Source organism: Montipora capricornis, chromosome 6 (genome assembly GCF_036669925.1).
Source record: "Montipora capricornis isolate CH-2021 chromosome 6, ASM3666992v2, whole genome shotgun sequence".
Lineage (NCBI taxonomy): Eukaryota > Metazoa > Cnidaria > Anthozoa > Scleractinia > Acroporidae > Montipora > Montipora capricornis.
Window position 1 is genome coordinate 65839674 of NC_090888.1, and position 20473 is coordinate 65860146.

Below are 20473 nucleotides of genomic sequence, written 5' to 3' on the forward strand. Positions count from 1 at the left end.
TTCTGTGGAGTGACCATGTAAAATCCGGTTTCTATTTCTTGCAGACAGTTTTTTATGCAAGGGGAAGGGCCAGTCGAACAAAGTACAAGTGCCGGATCTTGGAAGATTTAACCAGCTCCCAACGTCAGTGGCTTCGTAGCTCGTTGCGCCGGTATCGCGAGGTCACGGGTTCAAACCTCGTTGAAGTCCTGAAATTTTCAGGCTTTTCTACGCTACTGCAAAAAGTGTGTTCATAACTGCGAGGATCATAACTTCAGGCTTGATAATTGTTCTAGGCTGGTTGTACAGCTGTGAGGATATATATATTTACAGCCTTACAACCATGCAGCCTTGCATAGTTATTTTGTTTCTGTTTCTTGGCCTATTATATGCTGATGTCATATCTCACCCATAGATCGATTGCTTGTAAAGCGCATTTGAATATGCAAATAGAAAATGCGCTATATAAATTCGTTACCACCATTCATTCTGTTCCAGGCTTTTAGTAGACAGCCGTGACGAGCGCGTAAAGACCCTGTAGAACAAAAACAACAACGAAAAAAACAAACAAAAAAAGACAGCACGTTCTCGAGACTGAACTTACGATATCATCTACTTTTGAATGCCGTCGTTTTCATAAGCGTGAAAATGACGGGAAAACATGTTCTTCAGGTTCTTTGAAGTTTGAGTTTGGCAGCCGTTAGGTAAACAGTTAAAACCTTTTGCGCGCGATAAATCCCCATGGATAACCGCTATTCTGAAAAAGCGGATGAATTTCAGAGACCGCCTCAAAAGAAAGGCTATTAAGACAAAAGATCCATTTATTTGGAACCAATTTCGTATGGTTAAAAATCAAGTGAACTGGGAAATTAATAGCGCGAAAAAAGCTTATTATGAAAATGCCTTCAACAATTGTTGTGGGATCAAAGGAAAACATGGAAAACAATCAATGAATTGACCTCGCGTAAGTCCAACAAAACCGTTATTAATGAGATGGAATATAATGGAGTAAATTCTGGAGATCAAACAGATATAGCAGAAATGCTAAACTCCTTTTTCCCAGAAATTGGGCCAAGCCTTAGTGGAGACGTAACAGAAGTTGATAAATCCTTCGAAGAATTTCTTACTGAAACTGATAAAAAACAACACCAACACATGTTTTTGCAATACTATCAAAGCTTTGCAAGTCAAAGGCAACTGGATTAGATAATATTTCAGCGAAACGTCTAAGGGAATGTCCCGATGTACTAGCAGAATCTCTTACTCATATATTTAATCAATCCCTAATGACTGGCATCTTTCCCGATGAGTGGAAATCTGCCAGAGTCACTCCATTGTATAAAAATTCTGGGAAGCGCTCTGATCCGACGAATTACCGACCAATATCAGTAATTCCAGTTGTAGCCAAAGTTTTTGAACGGATAATTTACGATCAGCTTTATCCTTATTTAACTAAAAACAACTTTCTCTCGTGCCATCAATCTGGTTTTCGGTCTTTGCACTCCATGCTCACAGCACTTATCGAAGCTACAGATAGCTGGGCAATGGATATAGACCGTGGTCTTGTTAATGCCGTAGTCTTTTTAGACCTCAAAAAGGCATTTGATACAGTAGATCACGATATTTTGTTACGAAAATTGCAATACTATGGGATTTGTTGGACCAGCCATCAATGGTTTGCTTCTTATTTAGATAATCGAACACAGATTTGTCATCTAAATTCTTGTAAGTCAACTCCGAAATGTCTAAGTGGTGTTCCCCAAGGAACAATTTAGGGACCTCTTCTGTTTTTGATATATATTAATGACTTACCACATTGTCTGACATATTCGGAATCCAGAATGTACGCAGATGATACCAGCCTGACGCTTGCCCGTACGGTACTGATATTAAGCATATAAATTATTGCCTTAATCACGACCTGAGTAATGTGTACGAATGGCTCTCTGCTAACAAGTTCACTCTAAATATGACAAAAACTGAGTTTATTCTTATTGCATCAAGGCAGAAGTTATCACAATTTACGGAAAGTCCCTCTCTTACTATAAACGAAAACGCAATAGAACAAGTAACCTCCGCTAAATCCCTTGGAGTTTATGTCGACCAAAATATAAACTGGGAGTGTCATATTGAAAACATCTCTAAGAAGATAGCTTGTGCCATTGGTGCAATTAAACGAATTTGGCATCTCACTCCATTTAATGTTCTGATTAAAGTTTATAATAGCCTTATTCAACCACATTTTGATTATTGCAGTGTAGTGTGGGGAAACTGTATTAAACAAAGGCCTTTCTGAAAAACTGAAAAGGCTTCAAAATCGGGCAGCTCGCATCCTAATGTCTGCCAGCTATGATAGTAATTTGGATGAATTGTTCTGGGCACTAGGGTGGCGAAGACTCTACTATCAAAGATTGGAGCAGAAGTTTATCATAATGTATAAAACATTACATGGTTTGACACCTGATTATCTGAGATCAAGATTTGTATATCGTGACAACGTAAGTGCTTATCGTTTAAGGAATACCGAAAATAAATTAATACGTGACACTAATACGTGACATGCTAAACACCCTTACTCGCAGTCCGAGACTGAATTGCTAAGGGCGCGGCTCAACGAGATCGGACCGAAGGAGCTGTGCTGCCGGCTAGGCGCTCGGCCCCTGAGCACGACCCATGTATGACCTCGGAGCACAGCACCACAGCCTGATGGAATAGGCTGTGAGTCGATTTTGCTGAGGGAGGAAAACCGGAGTACCCGGAGAAAAACCCTCGGAGTCAGGTTGAGATCGACTGAAACTCAGCCCACATACGATCTCGGGGCCGAGAGTTGAACCCGGGTCGCAGAGGTGGAAGGCACTGTTGATAACCACTAAGCCATCCTGACTCCCCATAAATTAGTTCTTCCACAACCCTGAACTGATTATCTCAAGAGAAGTTTTTTGTACAGTGGAGCTCAGTTGTGGAACAGCTTACCTGTAGACCAAAGACAAGCGTCTTCACTGACCGATTTCAAATCTAAGCTAAGTCGCCACAGTTTAAAGTAATATCTTAATTTTAAGTAAATGTTAGACACGGCCCCCATGAAAAGCAGAATTTTTATTTGTTTCTTTTATTTGAATTGTTATTATTAAATTTTATTGTAGTTAGGTAGATAGATATACTACTATAGATAATGAACTAAATCAACTGATGCAAACACCGCGTATAAATAAAGTTATCTTATCTTATCTTATCTTAAAGTATTTGAAGCACAGCTTATCAGATTAGGGTCAATTACGGCGAAAAAGTTTTCGATGTCCAGTCTTGCCGTCATTCTAGGAAAACTTGCATGAACATCTCTCAAACTTAGAATGATTGAAGACAAAACTTGTTACGTTTGCAGCCACTTACAACATGTTTGCCCGTCACGTGTCGAAGCTTAGATGAAAACGACGGTATATCTCAGTCATAATGATATGGCATATACATTGGCTAAGTCTCAGGACTTGCCATAACAAAGCAATTTTTTTAAAAATATCACACATTCTTCGAACTGAGTTGGGGTTGAGGGAGCGGCTTCTATACCGAGGATCTAAAAACTAGATACGTTTAGTTTCACTGTCAGTAACGTTTATACGTGAGATAAGAATTCCACACTGGGATAACGTTTAAAACAGTCAAAAATAGAGACTAGCCAGTTAAGCCATTGAAGTAACCGTGAACACTTTGCGTATGTGTGGTTGGGTGTTTGACCTTGGTTTCGACAATCATTCAACTTATAGTCTCTTTCTGGCGATGCTGATTTAAAAACTATTTTGGAGAAGGTTTCTGCTAATTTTATTGTTTACAGGGCTCCGATTGGATGTTCGTTATTTGCCTGTGTGGTCTCAGGAAATTGACTATTGCACTCACTGACAGGGGAGAGGAAGCTGGGACTGAATTGTGCTCTGTCACGCTCCATTGCATTACTTAATCTCTGTTGATGCACAGGTCAAATTTTACAAGGTCACTCCACAGAAGTTTTGCGATATCCACAGAAGCAATTCTTTGTAATTCTGTGCCTTGAAGGTAAGTGGAAGATCGATTGTATCATCTCGCACTTTTTCATGGATAAGAGATCCTTGACGGTTCATTTCAGTTGTGATGATATTGTTGCGCAACTTTGACTCATGAAAATTAAAATTCCTTGATAGCGTGCGGGTCTTCGTGTCTGGCCTTGAAGCCAGCGCACCCTTGCGAATTTTTCAACAGTGAGTCCATCGAACCAAGTCGCTCAACTTCTGGGTTTTGGAAATTGCATAAAAACTGCATTTTAAAAAAGAGCAAACGAGCTTGTGACTCAAAGAATTTACATTTTTAATGAGCGGAACAAAAGCTAAGGGACTTAAATAAGTCTAGCAAGAAATACGCAAAACACGAAGGAACTCAGCTAATGAAGAGGAAAGTACCAAGTAAGCTTTCTCGAACTTTTTTGCGGTGTTATTAAAAATACGCGAGTGAATTGTGTTGCGTCATGTCATGTTAACTCTTTACTTTGTTTTGAACTTAGAGAGTTGTTTTGTTTGCGGGTCACGCTACATTGCATCACCGGATTATATTTTATTGAGAGGCGCTTACCGCTTCTAATGCATGAGTCAACGTAAACCCTCACCCCCCACCCCGGGACGAGGTTGGGATTTGACAAAAGAAAAAAAAAACTGGTTCAAATATTGACTAATCCCCGCACACCCTGGGGATGCCATCTACCTACCAAAGTCCTCAAATGCTTTTACAACCGCAGAGCAGGAGCGATGGAAAATGAAAAAAAAAAAACAAAAAAAAACATCAAGTGTTTACTGCTCCTGATTTAGAAACAGGATGCTTCACATTATAATTGCAAATTCATGGATTTTAATGACAAAACCACTAACATGTTTTTTTTTTTTTTTAACTACATTAATCAAAAAGATAAACGCTAAAAGGTTAGCACAACGTTTCGACATCGTCAAGATGTCATTGTCAAGGGAAAGAATAAATTATAAGCCACATATAAGTACAAAAATTGTTGTGCAATGCGGACTATGTTGGTTACACTGCGCGCCACCTTCACTAGCGTAAAAGAGAACATCAATATTCTGCGATTGGCAAACATCGATGGGAAGAACATGGTTTACAAAACAAAATGTCCATCACTCAACACACAAACTGACTCGGTTAAAGCAAAACTATTTACGTGATCTTCATTGATCCGTATAGTCAGAGTTAATAGACCAAGTAAAAACCATAACAATAACATCAGTCTTTGAAGTTCGCCGGCTTTCCTAACCAGTCCCCTCTATTAACTCTGCTGTCACTTAATCGTCACTGAACCATTTCTTGATTTAATTTATTCAACAATTTTTGTACTTATATGTGGCTTATAATTTATTCTTTCACTTGACAATGACATCTCCACGATGTCGAAACGTTGTGCTAACCTTTTGGCGTTTATCTTTTTGATTAATATAATTTTAAAGTCTAAGTTTTTTTTTTAACTTTTTTTTTACCTTGAGATGAACAACAGCTGACTGCAAATAAGTAGGCTCATCTACAAACCCTACCTATTGAGTCATCGCTTCATTTTTCACCATTGCTGACTCAGGCGCTTGGTTTTTCCTCAATATGGTGTCCCAGAACTGCGCTGTTGTAAAATTTATCCACAGCTGTTACCGGGAAAAAAAGTGGCGTCTTCTGATTAGCCAATTATGGGGAAAAGTGTTGGAGGGCGGCGTTTGTTCGTCTGATAAAAAGGGCTTTTCTTGAGGCGCTGTTTTCCTAAACATTAATTTTGCCTTGAAGATGACAATGTAAAGACTACAAGGTCAAGACGCATTGCTTGATGACCAACAAATCCGTTTTGGGGAGTTTTTTTCCATGAGAGCCTTTTCCGCACGGTCGCTCAACGTTTTCTCAGTTTCGCGCTTTCGATAGTGCTCGATCTGTAACTTTTGAAGGCGATAGAATCAAGGAAAACCCCGGCAACATTTTTTAAGTTCCTGGGTGACATTCTTAATGAAAGAAACAAATTGCCGAAATATGAAATTCCCATTGAGTTGAAATCATTACCTTCGCGTTTGGGAAACTGAAAATTGAAATATTTTACCAGTTAGTTATTATGAAGACTCTATCCAATTCAAAGGAATTACAAACTAAATTTCGTGGGGTATGCGGTGCCATTAGAACTGCGGTAGATTTGACACATGATGTGACCGATAAAACACCCCTCAAACGCGAACGGAACAAAGAGTTCAGAAAAACAAACATTTTCTTCAAAAATAAATGAAATATTGCGGTAGCCACATTTAATACAGGGGTAGGGATATCTGCACCGTAATCGGAAAGCACTACATCCGTTTCACTGAAGGCACTCATGAAGGTACACGGTAAGCTTAAAACTGTATCTTGTTTGGTCTCAATTAATTGCGCGAATTTACGAAACTAAAATGTGCCGTTATGTTTTCTATATAAATTTACACTCTCCTTACCTTACAGAAACTGGGTCCCCAATTTATACCGTGGTCTGTTCTGCAGGGGGCATCCCACGTAAACATTGAATAGCATTGAAGGCGCGCTCTCAAACTCCGAATATCCTTTGTTATTAAATTCTCAACCTCGGATAATGCAATTCTCGTGCTCTGATTGGTTCACTCAATCTCGGTTATCAGCTCTTATAATCCATCAAATATTTTCGCTCGCACGCGATTGGTCTAAACGCGTCACGTGGGCGAATATTCCCCAGCTAAAACTGGGGAATATCCGAGGATATTCCCCAATGATATTCCCCAATTTTTAAAACCGACTTTAAGGATTGAAGTCTCACATTAAAATTAATGTTAGGATGGCAGAACGGTTTGCTTTCCTTTCACTGAAATGTTGTACTTTTCCCCCGAGCATATTCTTTTAACTGAAGGAAAGTCTGTTGACGTGTTGACATATGACGGACTCGCAGATCCCGCTTGTTGCGAAAAATATTTGAAGGATAATAAACACAATAGCCTTAATTTGGCTTTAAAAATATGCTCGGATATTTGTCCTTGGACATTATCTGTTCCTCGAAGCTCACAGTTTTCCTCGAGCTTCGCTCTCGGAAAGCTGTTCGCTTCTCGGAACAGATAATGTCCGCGGACAAATATCCGAGCATATTTTCGCGCCAAATGAAGGCTATTGTTTATATATACCCTAGTTTGACCTTATATGGTAAATGATTGCGCTTAGCGTTGCTAAACTAAAAACGTTTACGCCAGAAAGCGAAATTTCTTTCGGTATAAAGCAAAAGAAAAACGTTTTTGTGGAAAGTTTAGATCACTTTCGAAGCTTAGAGATACGCGAAAACGTAAGAAATGTTTTTGTGATGAGCCTGCGTCTGTCTGACCACGAGGTATTACACAACATCGCATCTTCATCAACTTTTTTCGATTTCGCTAGGATTTTCTCGCTTTTTTCGCTCGTATTTCGTACTTCTAAACTTTTGGAGTTTAAGGAATTTAATAAAACAATTATTCCATTCGCGCTTGTTGGATATGAGAGTGGTTATAGCCAACTCGGCGCTACGCGCCTCGTTGGCTATTTACCATCTCATATCCAACGCGCGCTCATGGAATAATTGTTAATTATTATTCAACACGTTGTGACAATGTCCAAATATGGTCATAGCGCGCTCAATATTCGTCGTGCGTACTCAACAGATATCCTGCGATGTACGTAATTTTGTGTGTCGCGGAGAAAAATGGTAGTTTTCTCAGCTTTTTTGTAGAATATTGTGCTTTGTCATCAATGTGTTGAAGAATAAAACAATTATCCTGCTCAATCTTGCGGAATATCGCCTGATTTTAGTCAACTCGGCCTACGGCCTCGTCGGCTAAGAATCAGGTGATATTCCGCGCGATTTCGCAGGATAATTGTGAACTATTCACCTCCACTTCGGTGAATAATTGTTAATTATGCGTGCTATTTTTAGTCGCTGTGCAGTGCTAAGTGACACTCACAGCAGCACGCGTAGCTAGAACCCGACAAACGATCTCAGATTGTCTAGTTCTTTTACAGATGAATGAAGATGATAAGAGTGGCACTGGGTTAAAGGAGGCTGTAACAGAAGAGACGCCTTTACATGTTGAAGTCAACGAACCCGAGGAAGATTTCCGTTATGGATGGGGAAACTTCAGACCAAGGGCTTTGCAATTTCTAAATAATCCCAAGTTGTTCACCGTCACCGTATCACTTTTCTCTTTTATGCAAGGTACTATTATGTGTATTAGCCAATCAAAAGAAACAAAACTGAAAAACGATCATGAAGACCTGCCAAACGAGGCATATTTTTCTGTTAAAACATTGAGTCAAAACATTATCGAGGGTCGAAAGCTTGTTCCGTTCATCCTCCTTCTAAAGACATCTCTCATTTTGTTAAAAGTATCGTGTTAAAATTTTCTATCACTTAACGCCACTTTTATTTCTCTCCTCCGGTGAGCCAATTTTCCTTTTCACGGCTGCCTAAGACATGATTGACGCACGCATGCGCGCCGTGTTTATTATTTTTTTTTGTTCTGAAATTTAACAATTATTTCATCATTCATTTTTAACTATGTCTTAATCCGTTTGGCCACGGTTGTGGCCAAAACGTTTTAGTTAATTGAAGAAATTTTTAATTATGATTTGTAGTATAGGTTTTTGAAATATACAATGTAATCCCAGTCCCTATCAAAAAGCATGTAAATTTTATGATATTTTTATATTTTCCAATTGTTTATATACCACATTGTATTTCATCTTTTAGGTGCCAATATGTGTATTTAATAAAACATTATTATTATTATTATTATTATTATTATTATTATTATTATTTCGTTCATTCACACGATATGTTGTTAACGTGGTTTGTAAACTAGGCTTCAAGCCACGACCTATGGCCTTAGGTGTCTAGTGTTCTTCTCAAGATTCTTGCCGTTCCCAACAAGAAGGCTTTTTGTAGTAATAACGTGCAATCTAGTCCAATTTTCTTCAACGATGTTTTCAAATTTTTGCTGAACGTCCCTAGTGCACCAATGACATTTGGTACGACATTTACTTTTCGGCAGCTCCAGATTTTCCCAATCTCTCTTTTTAATTCTTGGTATTTTTCCATTTTCTCTTGTTCTTTTTCCAGCACTCTTGTATCAAAAGGGCACGGGATGTCTATCACATAACATGATCTTTCTATCTTATCAAGAACAACTACATTAGGTCTATTATGCTCAATTTGATGGTCTGTTTGAATTCAGAAGTCCCGTAACACCTTTACTTGATCGTTTTCTATAACTCCTTCAGGTTCATGATCGTACCACTTGTCTTTGCATGGGATGTTGAATTTCTGACAGAGTTTCCAATGGATAACTTGGCCTACCTTATCATTACCTTATTATTATTATTATTATTATTATTATTATTATTATTATTATTATTATTTAAATGTCAATATGTCTGGTAACCCAACAATGTTTTATACGGGAAATATCTTTCCTTTTGGAGAAGCACACTTTTTCCAACCGCTCTTCGAGGTTAGTTTTTTTGTATCTTTGATATTAACGTTTGATTTGGTTTTCGATGTTTGATATGTTGGCATTGGTTCCGGTTTTTGGACACTTTAAACCCATTTTACACAGGCACAAAAATTGGCACGGCACTCCAAAATAGCGGCACGGTCACGTGCCAATATATGTATTTCCCTGCACACCTTCAGAGATTTACTTGGCACCTCTATAATTTTTAGCACGGGTGCCTAATATGTCTTCTGTTTGTTCTGTTTAAGCTTGTTTAAGCTTGTTTACGCACGAGAAATTTTCCGAGCCGTGCCCAAAAAACATACCTTACCGCGATTTCGGAGTGCAGGGCCAGTTTTTTGTGCCAGTGTAAAGCGGGCTTAAGTGATCACAACCAGTTCTACTTCACTTTCTGGCTCTTCACTATTTTTCTTTTGTCCATTACCTTTCCAGGAATGGTAGTAAATGGCTTTACTAATCTTTTCTTGCTGACTTTGGAGAGGAGATTTCAACTCACCAGCACTGAGGTCGGGTTTATTGCCGCGTCAAATGATATCGCGGGTATTGTGCTCACCAGTCTAGTTAGCTTCTATGGAACGTATGGAAACAAAATCAAGTGGCTTGGGTACGGCTCTGTCGTAACAGGTAACGAACAAACAGCATTTAAGCGCGGCTAAAGAATACGTCGTATTTTTTAAAGTACCTATGAAGCGAAATGTCTTTTCCACTTCTGGATAATTTAATACTTGTAATACACAATTGCAAAAATTTGAGGTGTCTACAGTAAAAATTGAGAATTTCTCAAGCCCTGAAAGTTGGTCTATTTTGCCACAAAAAATGGCATTTAAATCGTAGGGTGAAAATACCACGTGACATTAGCTTGTAACGTAATGTTGGGTGCCAAAAAGAACAAATTAAACATGGATGCTTGAGTGAAAGCGAAATGTAGAGGAGGGCGATATTGCCTTGCTGGCCGCTAACAGTCAGATCTGCATGAACAGATATCACTTCCCCCTGACGCATCTTCACAATATCTTTGGAAACTATACTCCTTCAAGTGATAGTTAAGGAAATTATATCATCATCTTGTTTAAATTTGCAATAGAGGAATCCATGAAGGGATGATGAGTGTATCTCTCACTTTCTCTTGATCTCACCTAAAACTGAGGCACTAATAATTTTTAACGTTCTCCCTGTCCCGAAAATTTAGAATATTTTTCTTTGTCGTTTGGAAGAAAGTATTTTCTAACTCTCAATCGTAATAGGTCTAGGATGCTTGCTGTTTGTCCTTCCACAAGGACTGGTTGGACCATATGAACCACTACTGGACTCAAACGGATTTGCCAACGGAGAAGCGTGTCGCATGAGCGTCAACACCACCGCGGAATTCTGCCATGCTCAATACGGCGGTAAATGGTATTACCTCTTGATCTTTTCCTTGGCTCAGTTGCTCATGGGCGCTGGAACAACGCCGCTGTACACTCTTGGGCCCGCGTATATCGACGAAAATGTGCACCCAAAGTCGTCACCAGTTTATCTCGCTGTTTTTTTCTCCCTGACCTTGCTGGGGCCTGGACTTGGTTTTGTGGGTGGTGGCTCGTTGTTGAGTATCTATATTGACATCACGCCAGTGAGTACTTAGCCTAACATAAAGGCATTTTCACAAAACGCAAATTAAACAAGTATCTGTGATGATAGAGAAACAACACAGCCTTGTCAATTGAGTGTCTGAAAATCACTGCAGTTAAGAGTGAATTAGATGAGAGTGTTCTTATGGCAAGGGTGGGCACCCCAACACAGTCACAAATGAGTCTATTTTTAGACTTAAAACATTAGTGACACACTCGGCTATCTCCACATTTGCCACTTTTTTGTCCTTACCAAATGTTGACGTCATCTGTGTTCTGTTACTGAACAGAAGTACGGCAACATGGAATCTGTTTGTTACTGATTTGACCCCTAATCAGAGTTACTAGAACTCCGAATTACAAGTCTGGTGACTCAATCATTCGGTCACACAACTATCATTTTTTTCATTTCAATCCTATCTCCTTTTTAGCCTCAAGGATCTAATCTCAATCCTGAAGATCCTCAGTGGATTGGAGCGTGGTGGCTGGGTTACCTAGCAGGCGGTAGCCTCCTTGTCATCATCTCCGGACTTCTGTTAGGGTTTCCGAGGGAGCTACCTGGTGCAAAGCGTATCCGTGAAGAGGCACAGAAAGAAGGGAAATTACCAAAGAAAGACGAAAGAATCAAAGGCACCATAAAGGATCTTTTACCTGCTACGCTTCAGTTGTTGAAAGCACCTGTGTTTGTTTTTAACTCCTTGGCGACAAGCTCTGGTTCTTTATTTGGAGCTGGGATAGCTTCTTTCCTGGCTAAAATTCTCCAGCTTAAATTTGGCATCAGCTCGTTCGTTACAGGAGTTGTAATAGGGACAGTTCTTGTGCCGGGAACTGTGGGTGAGAATAATTTATCTCTTTGCAATGTTGTTACCATTCTTCTTATACTTTTTCTGATTGGTTGAAAAAAATATATCTGAAAAGTTAGGACCACCTTACAAAGAATCTGATTGGCTGACAGTGTTGGACGTGCAAAAGTCACTAGATGTTCGAACGACAAATTTAACTTACCTTGATACGCACATACATTTTACAGAAAAGTTTGGATACTTTTCTTCACAGCAACTCGGAACTCATACATATATTTGGATATTACTGAGCGGAGATCCCAAGGGATTAAGTCCCTGGATGTTTCTTCGGGCTTCCTTGCAGGCCATGAGTCGAGATCTGCTTCGATGAACATGTGCCTTGCACTTGTTGTTACGATTAATTTACAACCCTCTCTCTCCAACAGGGAGATAGCCTGCAATCGGGCTCTTCCGTTGAAATTGGCGCGCGGTCGAAATACTAGGAACTAGTAACCAAGCCCCTATATACCGCGCGCCATTTTCAACGGAAGAGCCTCCGAGCATAGGGCGAGAGCTACTGAAATTTAAATTGACCAATCAGAATTCAGTGTGCGGGAAAAACTGACAGTGTGCTATCCGAAGTCACGTCAATTGTTCGCAATTAAAGAGCCAGAAAACCGTTTAAAAGATTTTGTGGCAACTTTTTTGCCAACAGCCTTTGGCTCCAAAACTTGGTTTCCCAACGAGCGGCAATTTGAACGTCAGCTGTTGCGTTTTGGCTGTTGTTTGCCTTTTTTTCTAACTATTTTGAGACGAATTCAGTCTAGTATTTTCGAATCAAGTGTAAGAAGACGTCAAAACTGTATTGATAATGTATCTAATTGTGTTAACTTCGCGAAAAAAGACTTTGATGACGTACTTTCGACAGGGTAGATCGACAACAACGTCTTTTACGCACAGAAATGCACCGTTTCCAGCGAAAAAGCAAACGACTGACAGGATAGCACAGTATTGACTGCCGCGCGCACTGCGGGCACGGGTTCCGTATGCAAGGCTGCTTGCAGGCTAACAGGGGGAGTGCTTGGTTTTTTAAATGCCTGGATATTTTGATTACTTTTCTAAAGTTGAAAGAATCTTGAAGATGAATAAATTTCTGCTAGGATTTATACATGGTTGATGTTACCTGTCTGCCCTCTTTTGTCGTAGGTGGTGTGCTTATTGGCGGATTCCTCGTCCGTAGATTTGACTTAAAGAGGTCGCTTAAAATGGCTGCTCGATTCTGTGTCATCGCTTCATTTTTCACTCTTGCTGGCTCCGGCGCTTGGTTTGTTCCTGGATGTGGTGTCCCAGATCTAGCGGGGGTTACAGTTCCTTACAAGGGAAGGTGAGATCAAGAAACCTTTCTATATCCATACGAATTTGTGGCTGTAGGATTTAGCTAAGTGCAAATAGAGAGCCTTATGATAATTCCGACTTTTTTCGGCGATATAAGTGGCAGGTGCATGAAATTGTGAGCGGATCAATATCAGGAATTCAGAGCACCTTATTTCCTCGCCGCGCTTTTTGCCTGCGATGATTTCTGTTCGAGGCTCCCCTTTCTGGTGCGCGTTGGAGGAAAAACGTCGAGCTCGTCTGCTTCTTCGTCGCACCAGGAAGGCAACATTGTCCTAGCTATTGTACACATTAAATGCAACACATTGTGCTGACTTTGTTTCATTGATTAATTAACTCTTTTCAGTCCCGCTATAATTAATACTGGAGTAACGTATCAGTGCAATGTCAACTGTAGCTGTTCACAAGCAAGTATAAACCCCGTGTGCGGGCAAGATGACCTTTCCTATCTGTCTCCATGTCATGCCGGATGTATGAACACAGCAGGTGAAGGGGTAAGGCGCTTAAAGACCTTATTTTTGTAACCAAGCTTAAAAATGTGAAGTGCATGCTCGAGCATAGTTAGCGCAAGTAAGTTGATCTAATGCTGGATGAAGTAAGATCGTCCGGGAGAGAAGGACTCTGGTGTATGACCAATTTGGTCAGGTCAGGTTATTGAATGCACTTTTTAAATCTTTGTGAACAAACTTAATTTTTTTCCTGCGCAAATAGAAGTGGTGCGGTTTACAATCGTATGTTGTCGACCTTTCAATGGGAATACGAGTTTTCCGTTCTCAGCACTCGCATGCGCACTTCAAGCCCTCTCCTACCCATGCCCATAACTGAATCATAGTTGTACTTCGCTGTACTTCAACCCCGTGCGACCAAGAGGATAACTCAGTTTTGCAAGCCCAGAAGGGAATAAGTAATACACAACCACACCCGTGGATTAAATGCTTTCTTGACAGAGCGTGACGTAGGAATTTTAAACGTGCCATATAAGGCTGGGGTCGTGGTCATTATTCGCACCTTCCCACTTCTGCTTTCTTCGACTTGTATGAGCCGAGTTTCAGTCTTGATCCCGACCCGACTCCCGAGGGTCTTTCTCCGGGTGGTCCGGGCTTTTTTCCCTCGTCAAAATTGATTCCAAACTGAAAACAGCTGGCTATGCCAGTGGTACTGTGATACGAGATCAAGCAAGGACGATCTAACGCCGGACCAGAGGCGCCTACACGTGCTTTTGGTCTGATCTCGTTTGTCTGCTCATTAAGAATCAAATTATAAGCGAATATAAACATAGTTTATAGGTGGTGAGAAGAAGTAACGTGAAGAGAGGATTTTGAATTAGGATTTTTATCTTCGGTTAGATCATGTGGTTTCGAGTACGGCGGGTTGAAATTCATGATTATAGAGAGCTGGAGCAGCCTGAGTGTAACGTAATACAACGAGTAATTGTAAACTAAGAGAATGTATTTACGTTGCGTCCTGCTTAATTCAGTTCCAGAGTGTGACAGCAAAGGGAAATTAGCAGGGACATATTTGTATTCGTATGACAAAGGGCCTCCAGTAGCGTAGTTTTCGAAGGAAGCAAGAGAGATTAGCCATTCAGTCAGTTTAGATGGCAGTAAATTTGTCCTCACTAAATTTTGAAAACCCTGAGTTGGTCCGGCCGAACTTTAAATTTCCATTAAACAGGCTGGCCCGGCCTTTCCTCTTCAGAGAGGCCAATCCTGGCGTCGCGGTTAATAAAAGGGAGTTATCGACTGCTGTTGAACCAGATGGTCCTCGGTTTCTTGATTCTATTTCATTTCCAGACCTTCACAAACTGTAGTTGTGTTGCATCACAAGGCAACTCAAGCACAGGCGAGGCCGTAAAAGGCTACTGTCAAAAGAACTCTGGGTGCAAGACCTACATTGCATTTCTACTTCTTCTTGTGGTAGTTCTGTTTTCTGTGTTCATAACTGCTGTAGCAAACAAAACGGTCATTTTAAGGTAGGTTAACTTTTTAATGTGTTGGTTTAATTTAAAAGACCCGCCTAAAGTCTAAAACCCATGCAAGCGAAAATTTTAAAGTTACGATTTTTCTTTTGTTCAAAGAAGACTGAGGGATTATTAACAAATAGCTTGTCGAATAAGTGCTCGCTCGAGAAGACAAAGAATTGGCTGCAGTCAAGAAAAACAGTTGTCATTGTTTTCGATTAGCCTTTCTTTTTTCTCGTAAAAGGTGTTTTATACTGTATTTTGACAACTAAAACGATGGAATAAGCAGTCAACTCTAAATTATTTCTCAAGAGACGTCGAATGTTAAATTTTCTTAGAGATTTACCACACAAAGAACTTACCATTGTAGTCCATAGGGTCTCTGGTTCTTAAGATTTATTTTTGAAAAAGATGTTTTTTTTTCCCACAGCTGGCGGCCTAGCAACTGGTTACCATGGTCACAAAATGTTGGTTACTACTAAATTATAAACTCTTGGATGACCTTTTCAACTGGTCATAATAAATCAATTTCACCAAATCATTTTTAAAACATCAAAGTTTCATTGGAAGGGGCGTGGCCCAGTGATGCAACGACTGGGTTCGCGTGCAGATATTACGAGTTTTAAGTAAGCACAGAAGCTCATCAAAGGAAAGCCAATAACTTCCATACTTGGCCTTGGAGTCAACCCTTTCTCGAGTAGATGCATTTATAGAATGCCTCCCTTGATTCAGCACGCCCACTGTTGTAAAAGCCAACCAAGACAGACCTATCTCACCGTCAAGGGGATTGTGAGTAATACTTTTCGCGGGAAAAACGCGTTCCTCGTGTAGGAACCCAACGTGCGTTTTTCACCATGCCCAGCGACGCATTTATTCCGCGCATGTTTTCACTTATAGTTAAGCTTGGTCATAGTTTTTCTCACTTGCACTGCGCAGTATACTTAAGGTTTTCGCGCTTTGTTTTCTCAATGAGATTCATTTCAAGTCACGTACGCGTCTTTACTGGGAAATTCGAGAGATCAAGTGTACAGTCAAGTTAAGAGTTTATTTTCGCCGTTCAAGGTAACATTTGTTTTCTTTCCAGTCGAACCATCTAATCGGATCATCATTAATGTAGAGTTTGTCTCAACCCTTCAAAGGCTCTTCGAGTCGGACATTGCATGATGCGTTTGAAGGTTTCCAATAAATTTCTAACGTTAGTAGCTCAGTCTTCGGCTCACGTTTGTCAGCTACACCTTAAATAAATTTATTCGGGAAAGGGTTGACTCAAAAAATTAGTGGAGATAGAGGCTGGACTTCCCTACGAATAGCCAACTTAATGTCCCCTGCTAATCCTATGTTTATCTAGAATTGTAATTTTACATTTACATCCCCATAAACGAGAGTATTTTACAACCACGTAGTATAAATTCATCGCTTATTTTATACAGGTGTGTCCCGTACAATCAAAGAGCATACGCCTTGGGTATGCAATTCATTGTACAGCGTTCAATTGGCTTCCTGCCGGGTCCGTTAATGTTCGGTGTCATATTCGACAGCACGTGCCTTCTTTGGGGTCAGAGCTGCGGCAGAAGGGGCAATTGTCTGTTTAACGAAATGGAAATGTTGACAGACAGACTTGGTTACACTGCCTTCGGTTTTACAGGTGAGGTCTGAGATTAGGTTTATTTATCCTCCCTCTCCCGCAAACCATCTTGCCACTGGAGAAAATAAAAAGAGACTGATGAGGATTAAGAAAAATAGTGAGGGATATGGTAGGGATTTGCGAGTTTCATAAAAGTTTTTTTTGGATATCCCTAGGGGTGGAAGTCAGTTTGTCTTAACACCTGCGACTGCAAGCAGCCTCGTTCCCAGCAATTCCAGGGCTTTTTCGCCTTGCGTAGCGCGGACAGGAAGAACCTTCCCGTTGGCAAAAAAGCCCTTGGAACGAGCTTGAACTTCAAGTTAATGTTCATCGGAGAACAACATGGTCCTGTGTGATAGCTTCTCAACGGAAATGCGAACGTTATGGCAAGCATAATTCCTTAATAGCTCACTAATTGGCATTTTCACAGATCCAGCTGTTTTTAGATGAGTCCTTAAAAGGAATCTCCACTTCAACAAAATAAATAACTTTAAATCACAGGAAATAACTCGGTTACGGTCAAGTCAGTCTAAAGTATTTTCAAAGAAAGTGTTTGTATTCGAAATAAATGAGTTTTAGAATCGCCTTTTTTTGTTTTCAAATCTCCCGGGCGCCGCCATCTTGAACAATTGTGACGTGTTACGGTTGCCCAAGTGAAATTGATTTTTTTAACCTATTGTTATTAGACAAAAGCTCTTTGACTCAAAACACATGATAGGGCAACCGTAACACGTCAAAATCATTCAAAATGGCTGCGCCCGCAAAATTTGAAAGTGAAAATAAGCGATTTTAAAATTCACCTTTCTTGATATAAACACTGGTTTAAAAACAAATTTCGAACAAATTTGTTTGTAAGCATGTCGATTTCCTTCGGTTTAAACTTATACTGTAGTAAGAGTGGAGGTTCCGTTTAAATAAGATTTGTCTTGCACGAGTGACCTTTCCCAATCCCATGGGTAATAATTTATCATGCAAGGCTTGTGATTAGCTAGCAGGAAAAGTCTAGTTTTGCGGGAAAATCAATCTGGAAATAACCTAGGCCTGTGAAAATGAGGCCCCATTAGGGGGGGTCTGAGTATCCCGTATCCCATTAATTTTTGGCCAAAATATCCCGTATCCCGTTAATTCTTATTTGATTCTTTTAAAAAATGACAACTTCGATATCCCAGAATCTTTTTAAAAATATCCCGTATCCCTTTAATTTTCCGCCCAAATATCCCGTATCCCTATAATTTTTTACCCAAATATCCCGTATCCCGATAACCCCTAATAGGGCCTCGAAAATCCCGGTTCCACAAATACAATAAAGTTGTACGTTCCTAATCATGGGCAGCACGATGGGCTCCCACTCGAGCAGCATCAACCTCCCTGAAGGTCTTACGTAATACAAACAGAGAACCCAAATCAAGCCAACAATTTGCAAATTGATGTGTCAAGAGTCCTGCCGGGTATCTCCTATATCTGCATATTTACTCTGGTAACATTTTCCTTTTTCCAGGATTGGCTTTTATTTTCTATTTCCTGTCATTTTGGTTCTGTAAGGCCACCATCGAAGAGGAGGAAAAAGGTAAACAACAGCAAATCTCCAAGGACGAGGAAAAGGCACTGAATGATGAAAATGAAGGCGCGAAGCACGTAGAGATCGAGTCTGTTATGTAATGTAATGATCGACGATGGACGAGTCTTCAAAGAGGGAAAAGAATTTGAAGATCAACGAGACACGTAGCGTCTAGATAATTATATTTTGACCCATACAGTAGTAGTCGAGAACAATTAGTGTGGTTGGCTTAAATTCACTAACATCGGGACTAGTCTTTCATTTCGTATCAGTAATGATAATGAACAAATAGATGCTCAAGTAGATACATTTTTAATGATGACTCCAACCTCGCTCCCAGGGTCTCCATCGTCTCCTCATCGTTAACGAGACCATGGGAACGAGGTTGTAGTGACTCGAGGATAACTGGAAGAAAAAAATCCGATTGCTCCTAGCCTCTGCAGGAGTCGAGATTACTAGTTCGAATGCTGTACCGCTGAGCAGATATATGGGAGATTCGTGGGAGCCAGGTCATCAAGCTACGTAGGTTCAGGAGACCGCTGATTGACAATTTCCGCCGATCTCAGACGTTGTTTTTAACAGCGACAAAGCACCTTTTCGGCACATTTTATTCCCAGCAGTATGGTGGGGACAAGGGCGGATCTAGGGGGAGGGAGTGGTGCACCCTCTCCTAAGAAAAACCCTGGATCAGCCCCTGTGGGACAACTGCCACCTGAACGTAGCTCCCACAGGGCTCCTGTAGCTCAGTGGAAGAGCATCGGAACTTAGTAATCGGAACGTTGTCAAGGTTCGACTCCATCAAAAGAGCACTCTTATTTCTTTCCGAGTAGCCTCGAGTCACCTGTGAAAAAAAATCATCTCTTTATATCATTTAACAATTTCCATCTCAGTCCTTCATTTCAAGTGTATTTTCTCGGTAATGACTCGTCAGCATAGATACTGGGAAGAATCTGATTGCTCCTCTCCCCTTTCCAGCACTGCTAGTAGGTAGATTTTAAAATTGTGTAGACACGAACCGAGAGAGGGCTTATCTGGCACTCGTGTCAGAAATTATAGTAAACACCCGCAGAGATGGGCTCAGTACCCAGCCAGGATCGAAGAGTATCGTGCGTGTGTTATGTGTTTTGTATATTACATACATTCTCTGCAAGCGCAGGTAACTTTCCTTTATGTAATTTAATTAAGAATTTTGTCAAACGAACATGAAAAAAGAAGTGGGTCAATGTTAGTACAATTTCGAGACAAATTTATCCTGGATTCAGTCTTATTGTAGCATTTTAAATGTCTCACCTGCCAAGGTCGCTACATTCGTCAACACTGTATTTAGTTCTTAAGGCAATTTTCATTGCGGCTAAGTTTTTGTGAGTTGTAAGCGCTGTAAGGGACAATAATCCTTTTTCAGTGACGAGTGGTATTCACAATCATATATTTTTATATTACAGTCTATTTAGCTCGTCAAGTGAACGAATTTCAAAACGTTTCCCTTTCAAGAACTGATTACGTATAAAGGGCTTTCTAATACGTAGATGAAAGCCAAAAGCATTTTATTTATTAATTATAGTTACGAAGCGGGGCCCGGTTGTTCGAAAGCCGGTAAACTTAACTCATCCAGGATTAGCCTAAACTTTCGTTTCAAGTTTTAAATTTTTGGTGAAAGTTTCTTTTGCTTATTTTTGTTTTTCAAGATTGATATCTTTTAACGTAAAATTTTGCTGAATATCAGTGTCAAACACCAAGTGGGAGTAGCCGAAATAAACTCCTTGATTAATTTTTAATCTAGAATTAGAGTTAATCGGTTTTTGAACAACCGGACCCTATACTTCTTTTTCTTGATTTTTTCATGCGTAAAAAGGTTACTATTTTTGAGTGTTCATGTGCGTCTTTACAAGTGAGATACCGCATGTCTTCGAACGGTCCGTTCCACGGTAAAATATTTTAACACATTGTTGGCTGTCTAAACCGTTCTGTTGGTAGACTGTTGGTAGACATATGGTGTAAAACATCATTGAACATGTTTCATCATAAAAGAGCTCAAACACCA

At 40.1% G+C, this 20473-nt stretch overlaps 1 protein-coding gene across 2 annotated transcripts; it reads left to right on the plus strand.

The window, feature by feature from the left end:
• The first annotated feature begins 3892 nt into the window (after positions 1-3892).
• LOC138052921 (solute carrier organic anion transporter family member 4A1-like) lies at positions 3893-20473 on the plus strand. Of its 2 annotated transcripts, none has more exons than XM_068899523.1 (10): positions 3893-4026; positions 8020-8212; positions 9942-10133; positions 10754-11118; positions 11548-11950; positions 13105-13282; positions 13637-13784; positions 15084-15262; positions 16681-16895; positions 18373-20473. In XM_068899523.1, the coding sequence occupies exons 2-10, from the start codon at positions 8020-8022 to the stop codon at positions 18531-18533; spliced, it is 2034 nt and encodes a 677-aa protein (XP_068755624.1). In that variant the 5' UTR covers positions 3893-4026; the 3' UTR covers positions 18534-20473. The 2 variants fall into 2 exon arrangements, with proteins under 2 accessions (XP_068755624.1, XP_068755625.1); XM_068899524.1 differs by having other exon boundaries at positions 3943-4026; positions 8009-8212.

Excerpts from the sequence above, each read along its gene's own strand:
- LOC138052921 (XM_068899523.1), top strand. The coding sequence starts at position 8,020 with ATGAATGAAGATGATAAGAGTGGCACTGGGTTAAAGGAGGCTGTAACA. Across the intron at positions 8,213-9,941 it reads ACTTTTCTCTTTTATGCAAG|GAATGGTAGTAAATGGCTTT; the intron begins GTACTATTATGT and ends TTACCTTTCCAG. Across the intron at positions 11,951-13,104 it reads TCTTGTGCCGGGAACTGTGG|GTGGTGTGCTTATTGGCGGA; the intron begins GTGAGAATAATT and ends CTTTTGTCGTAG.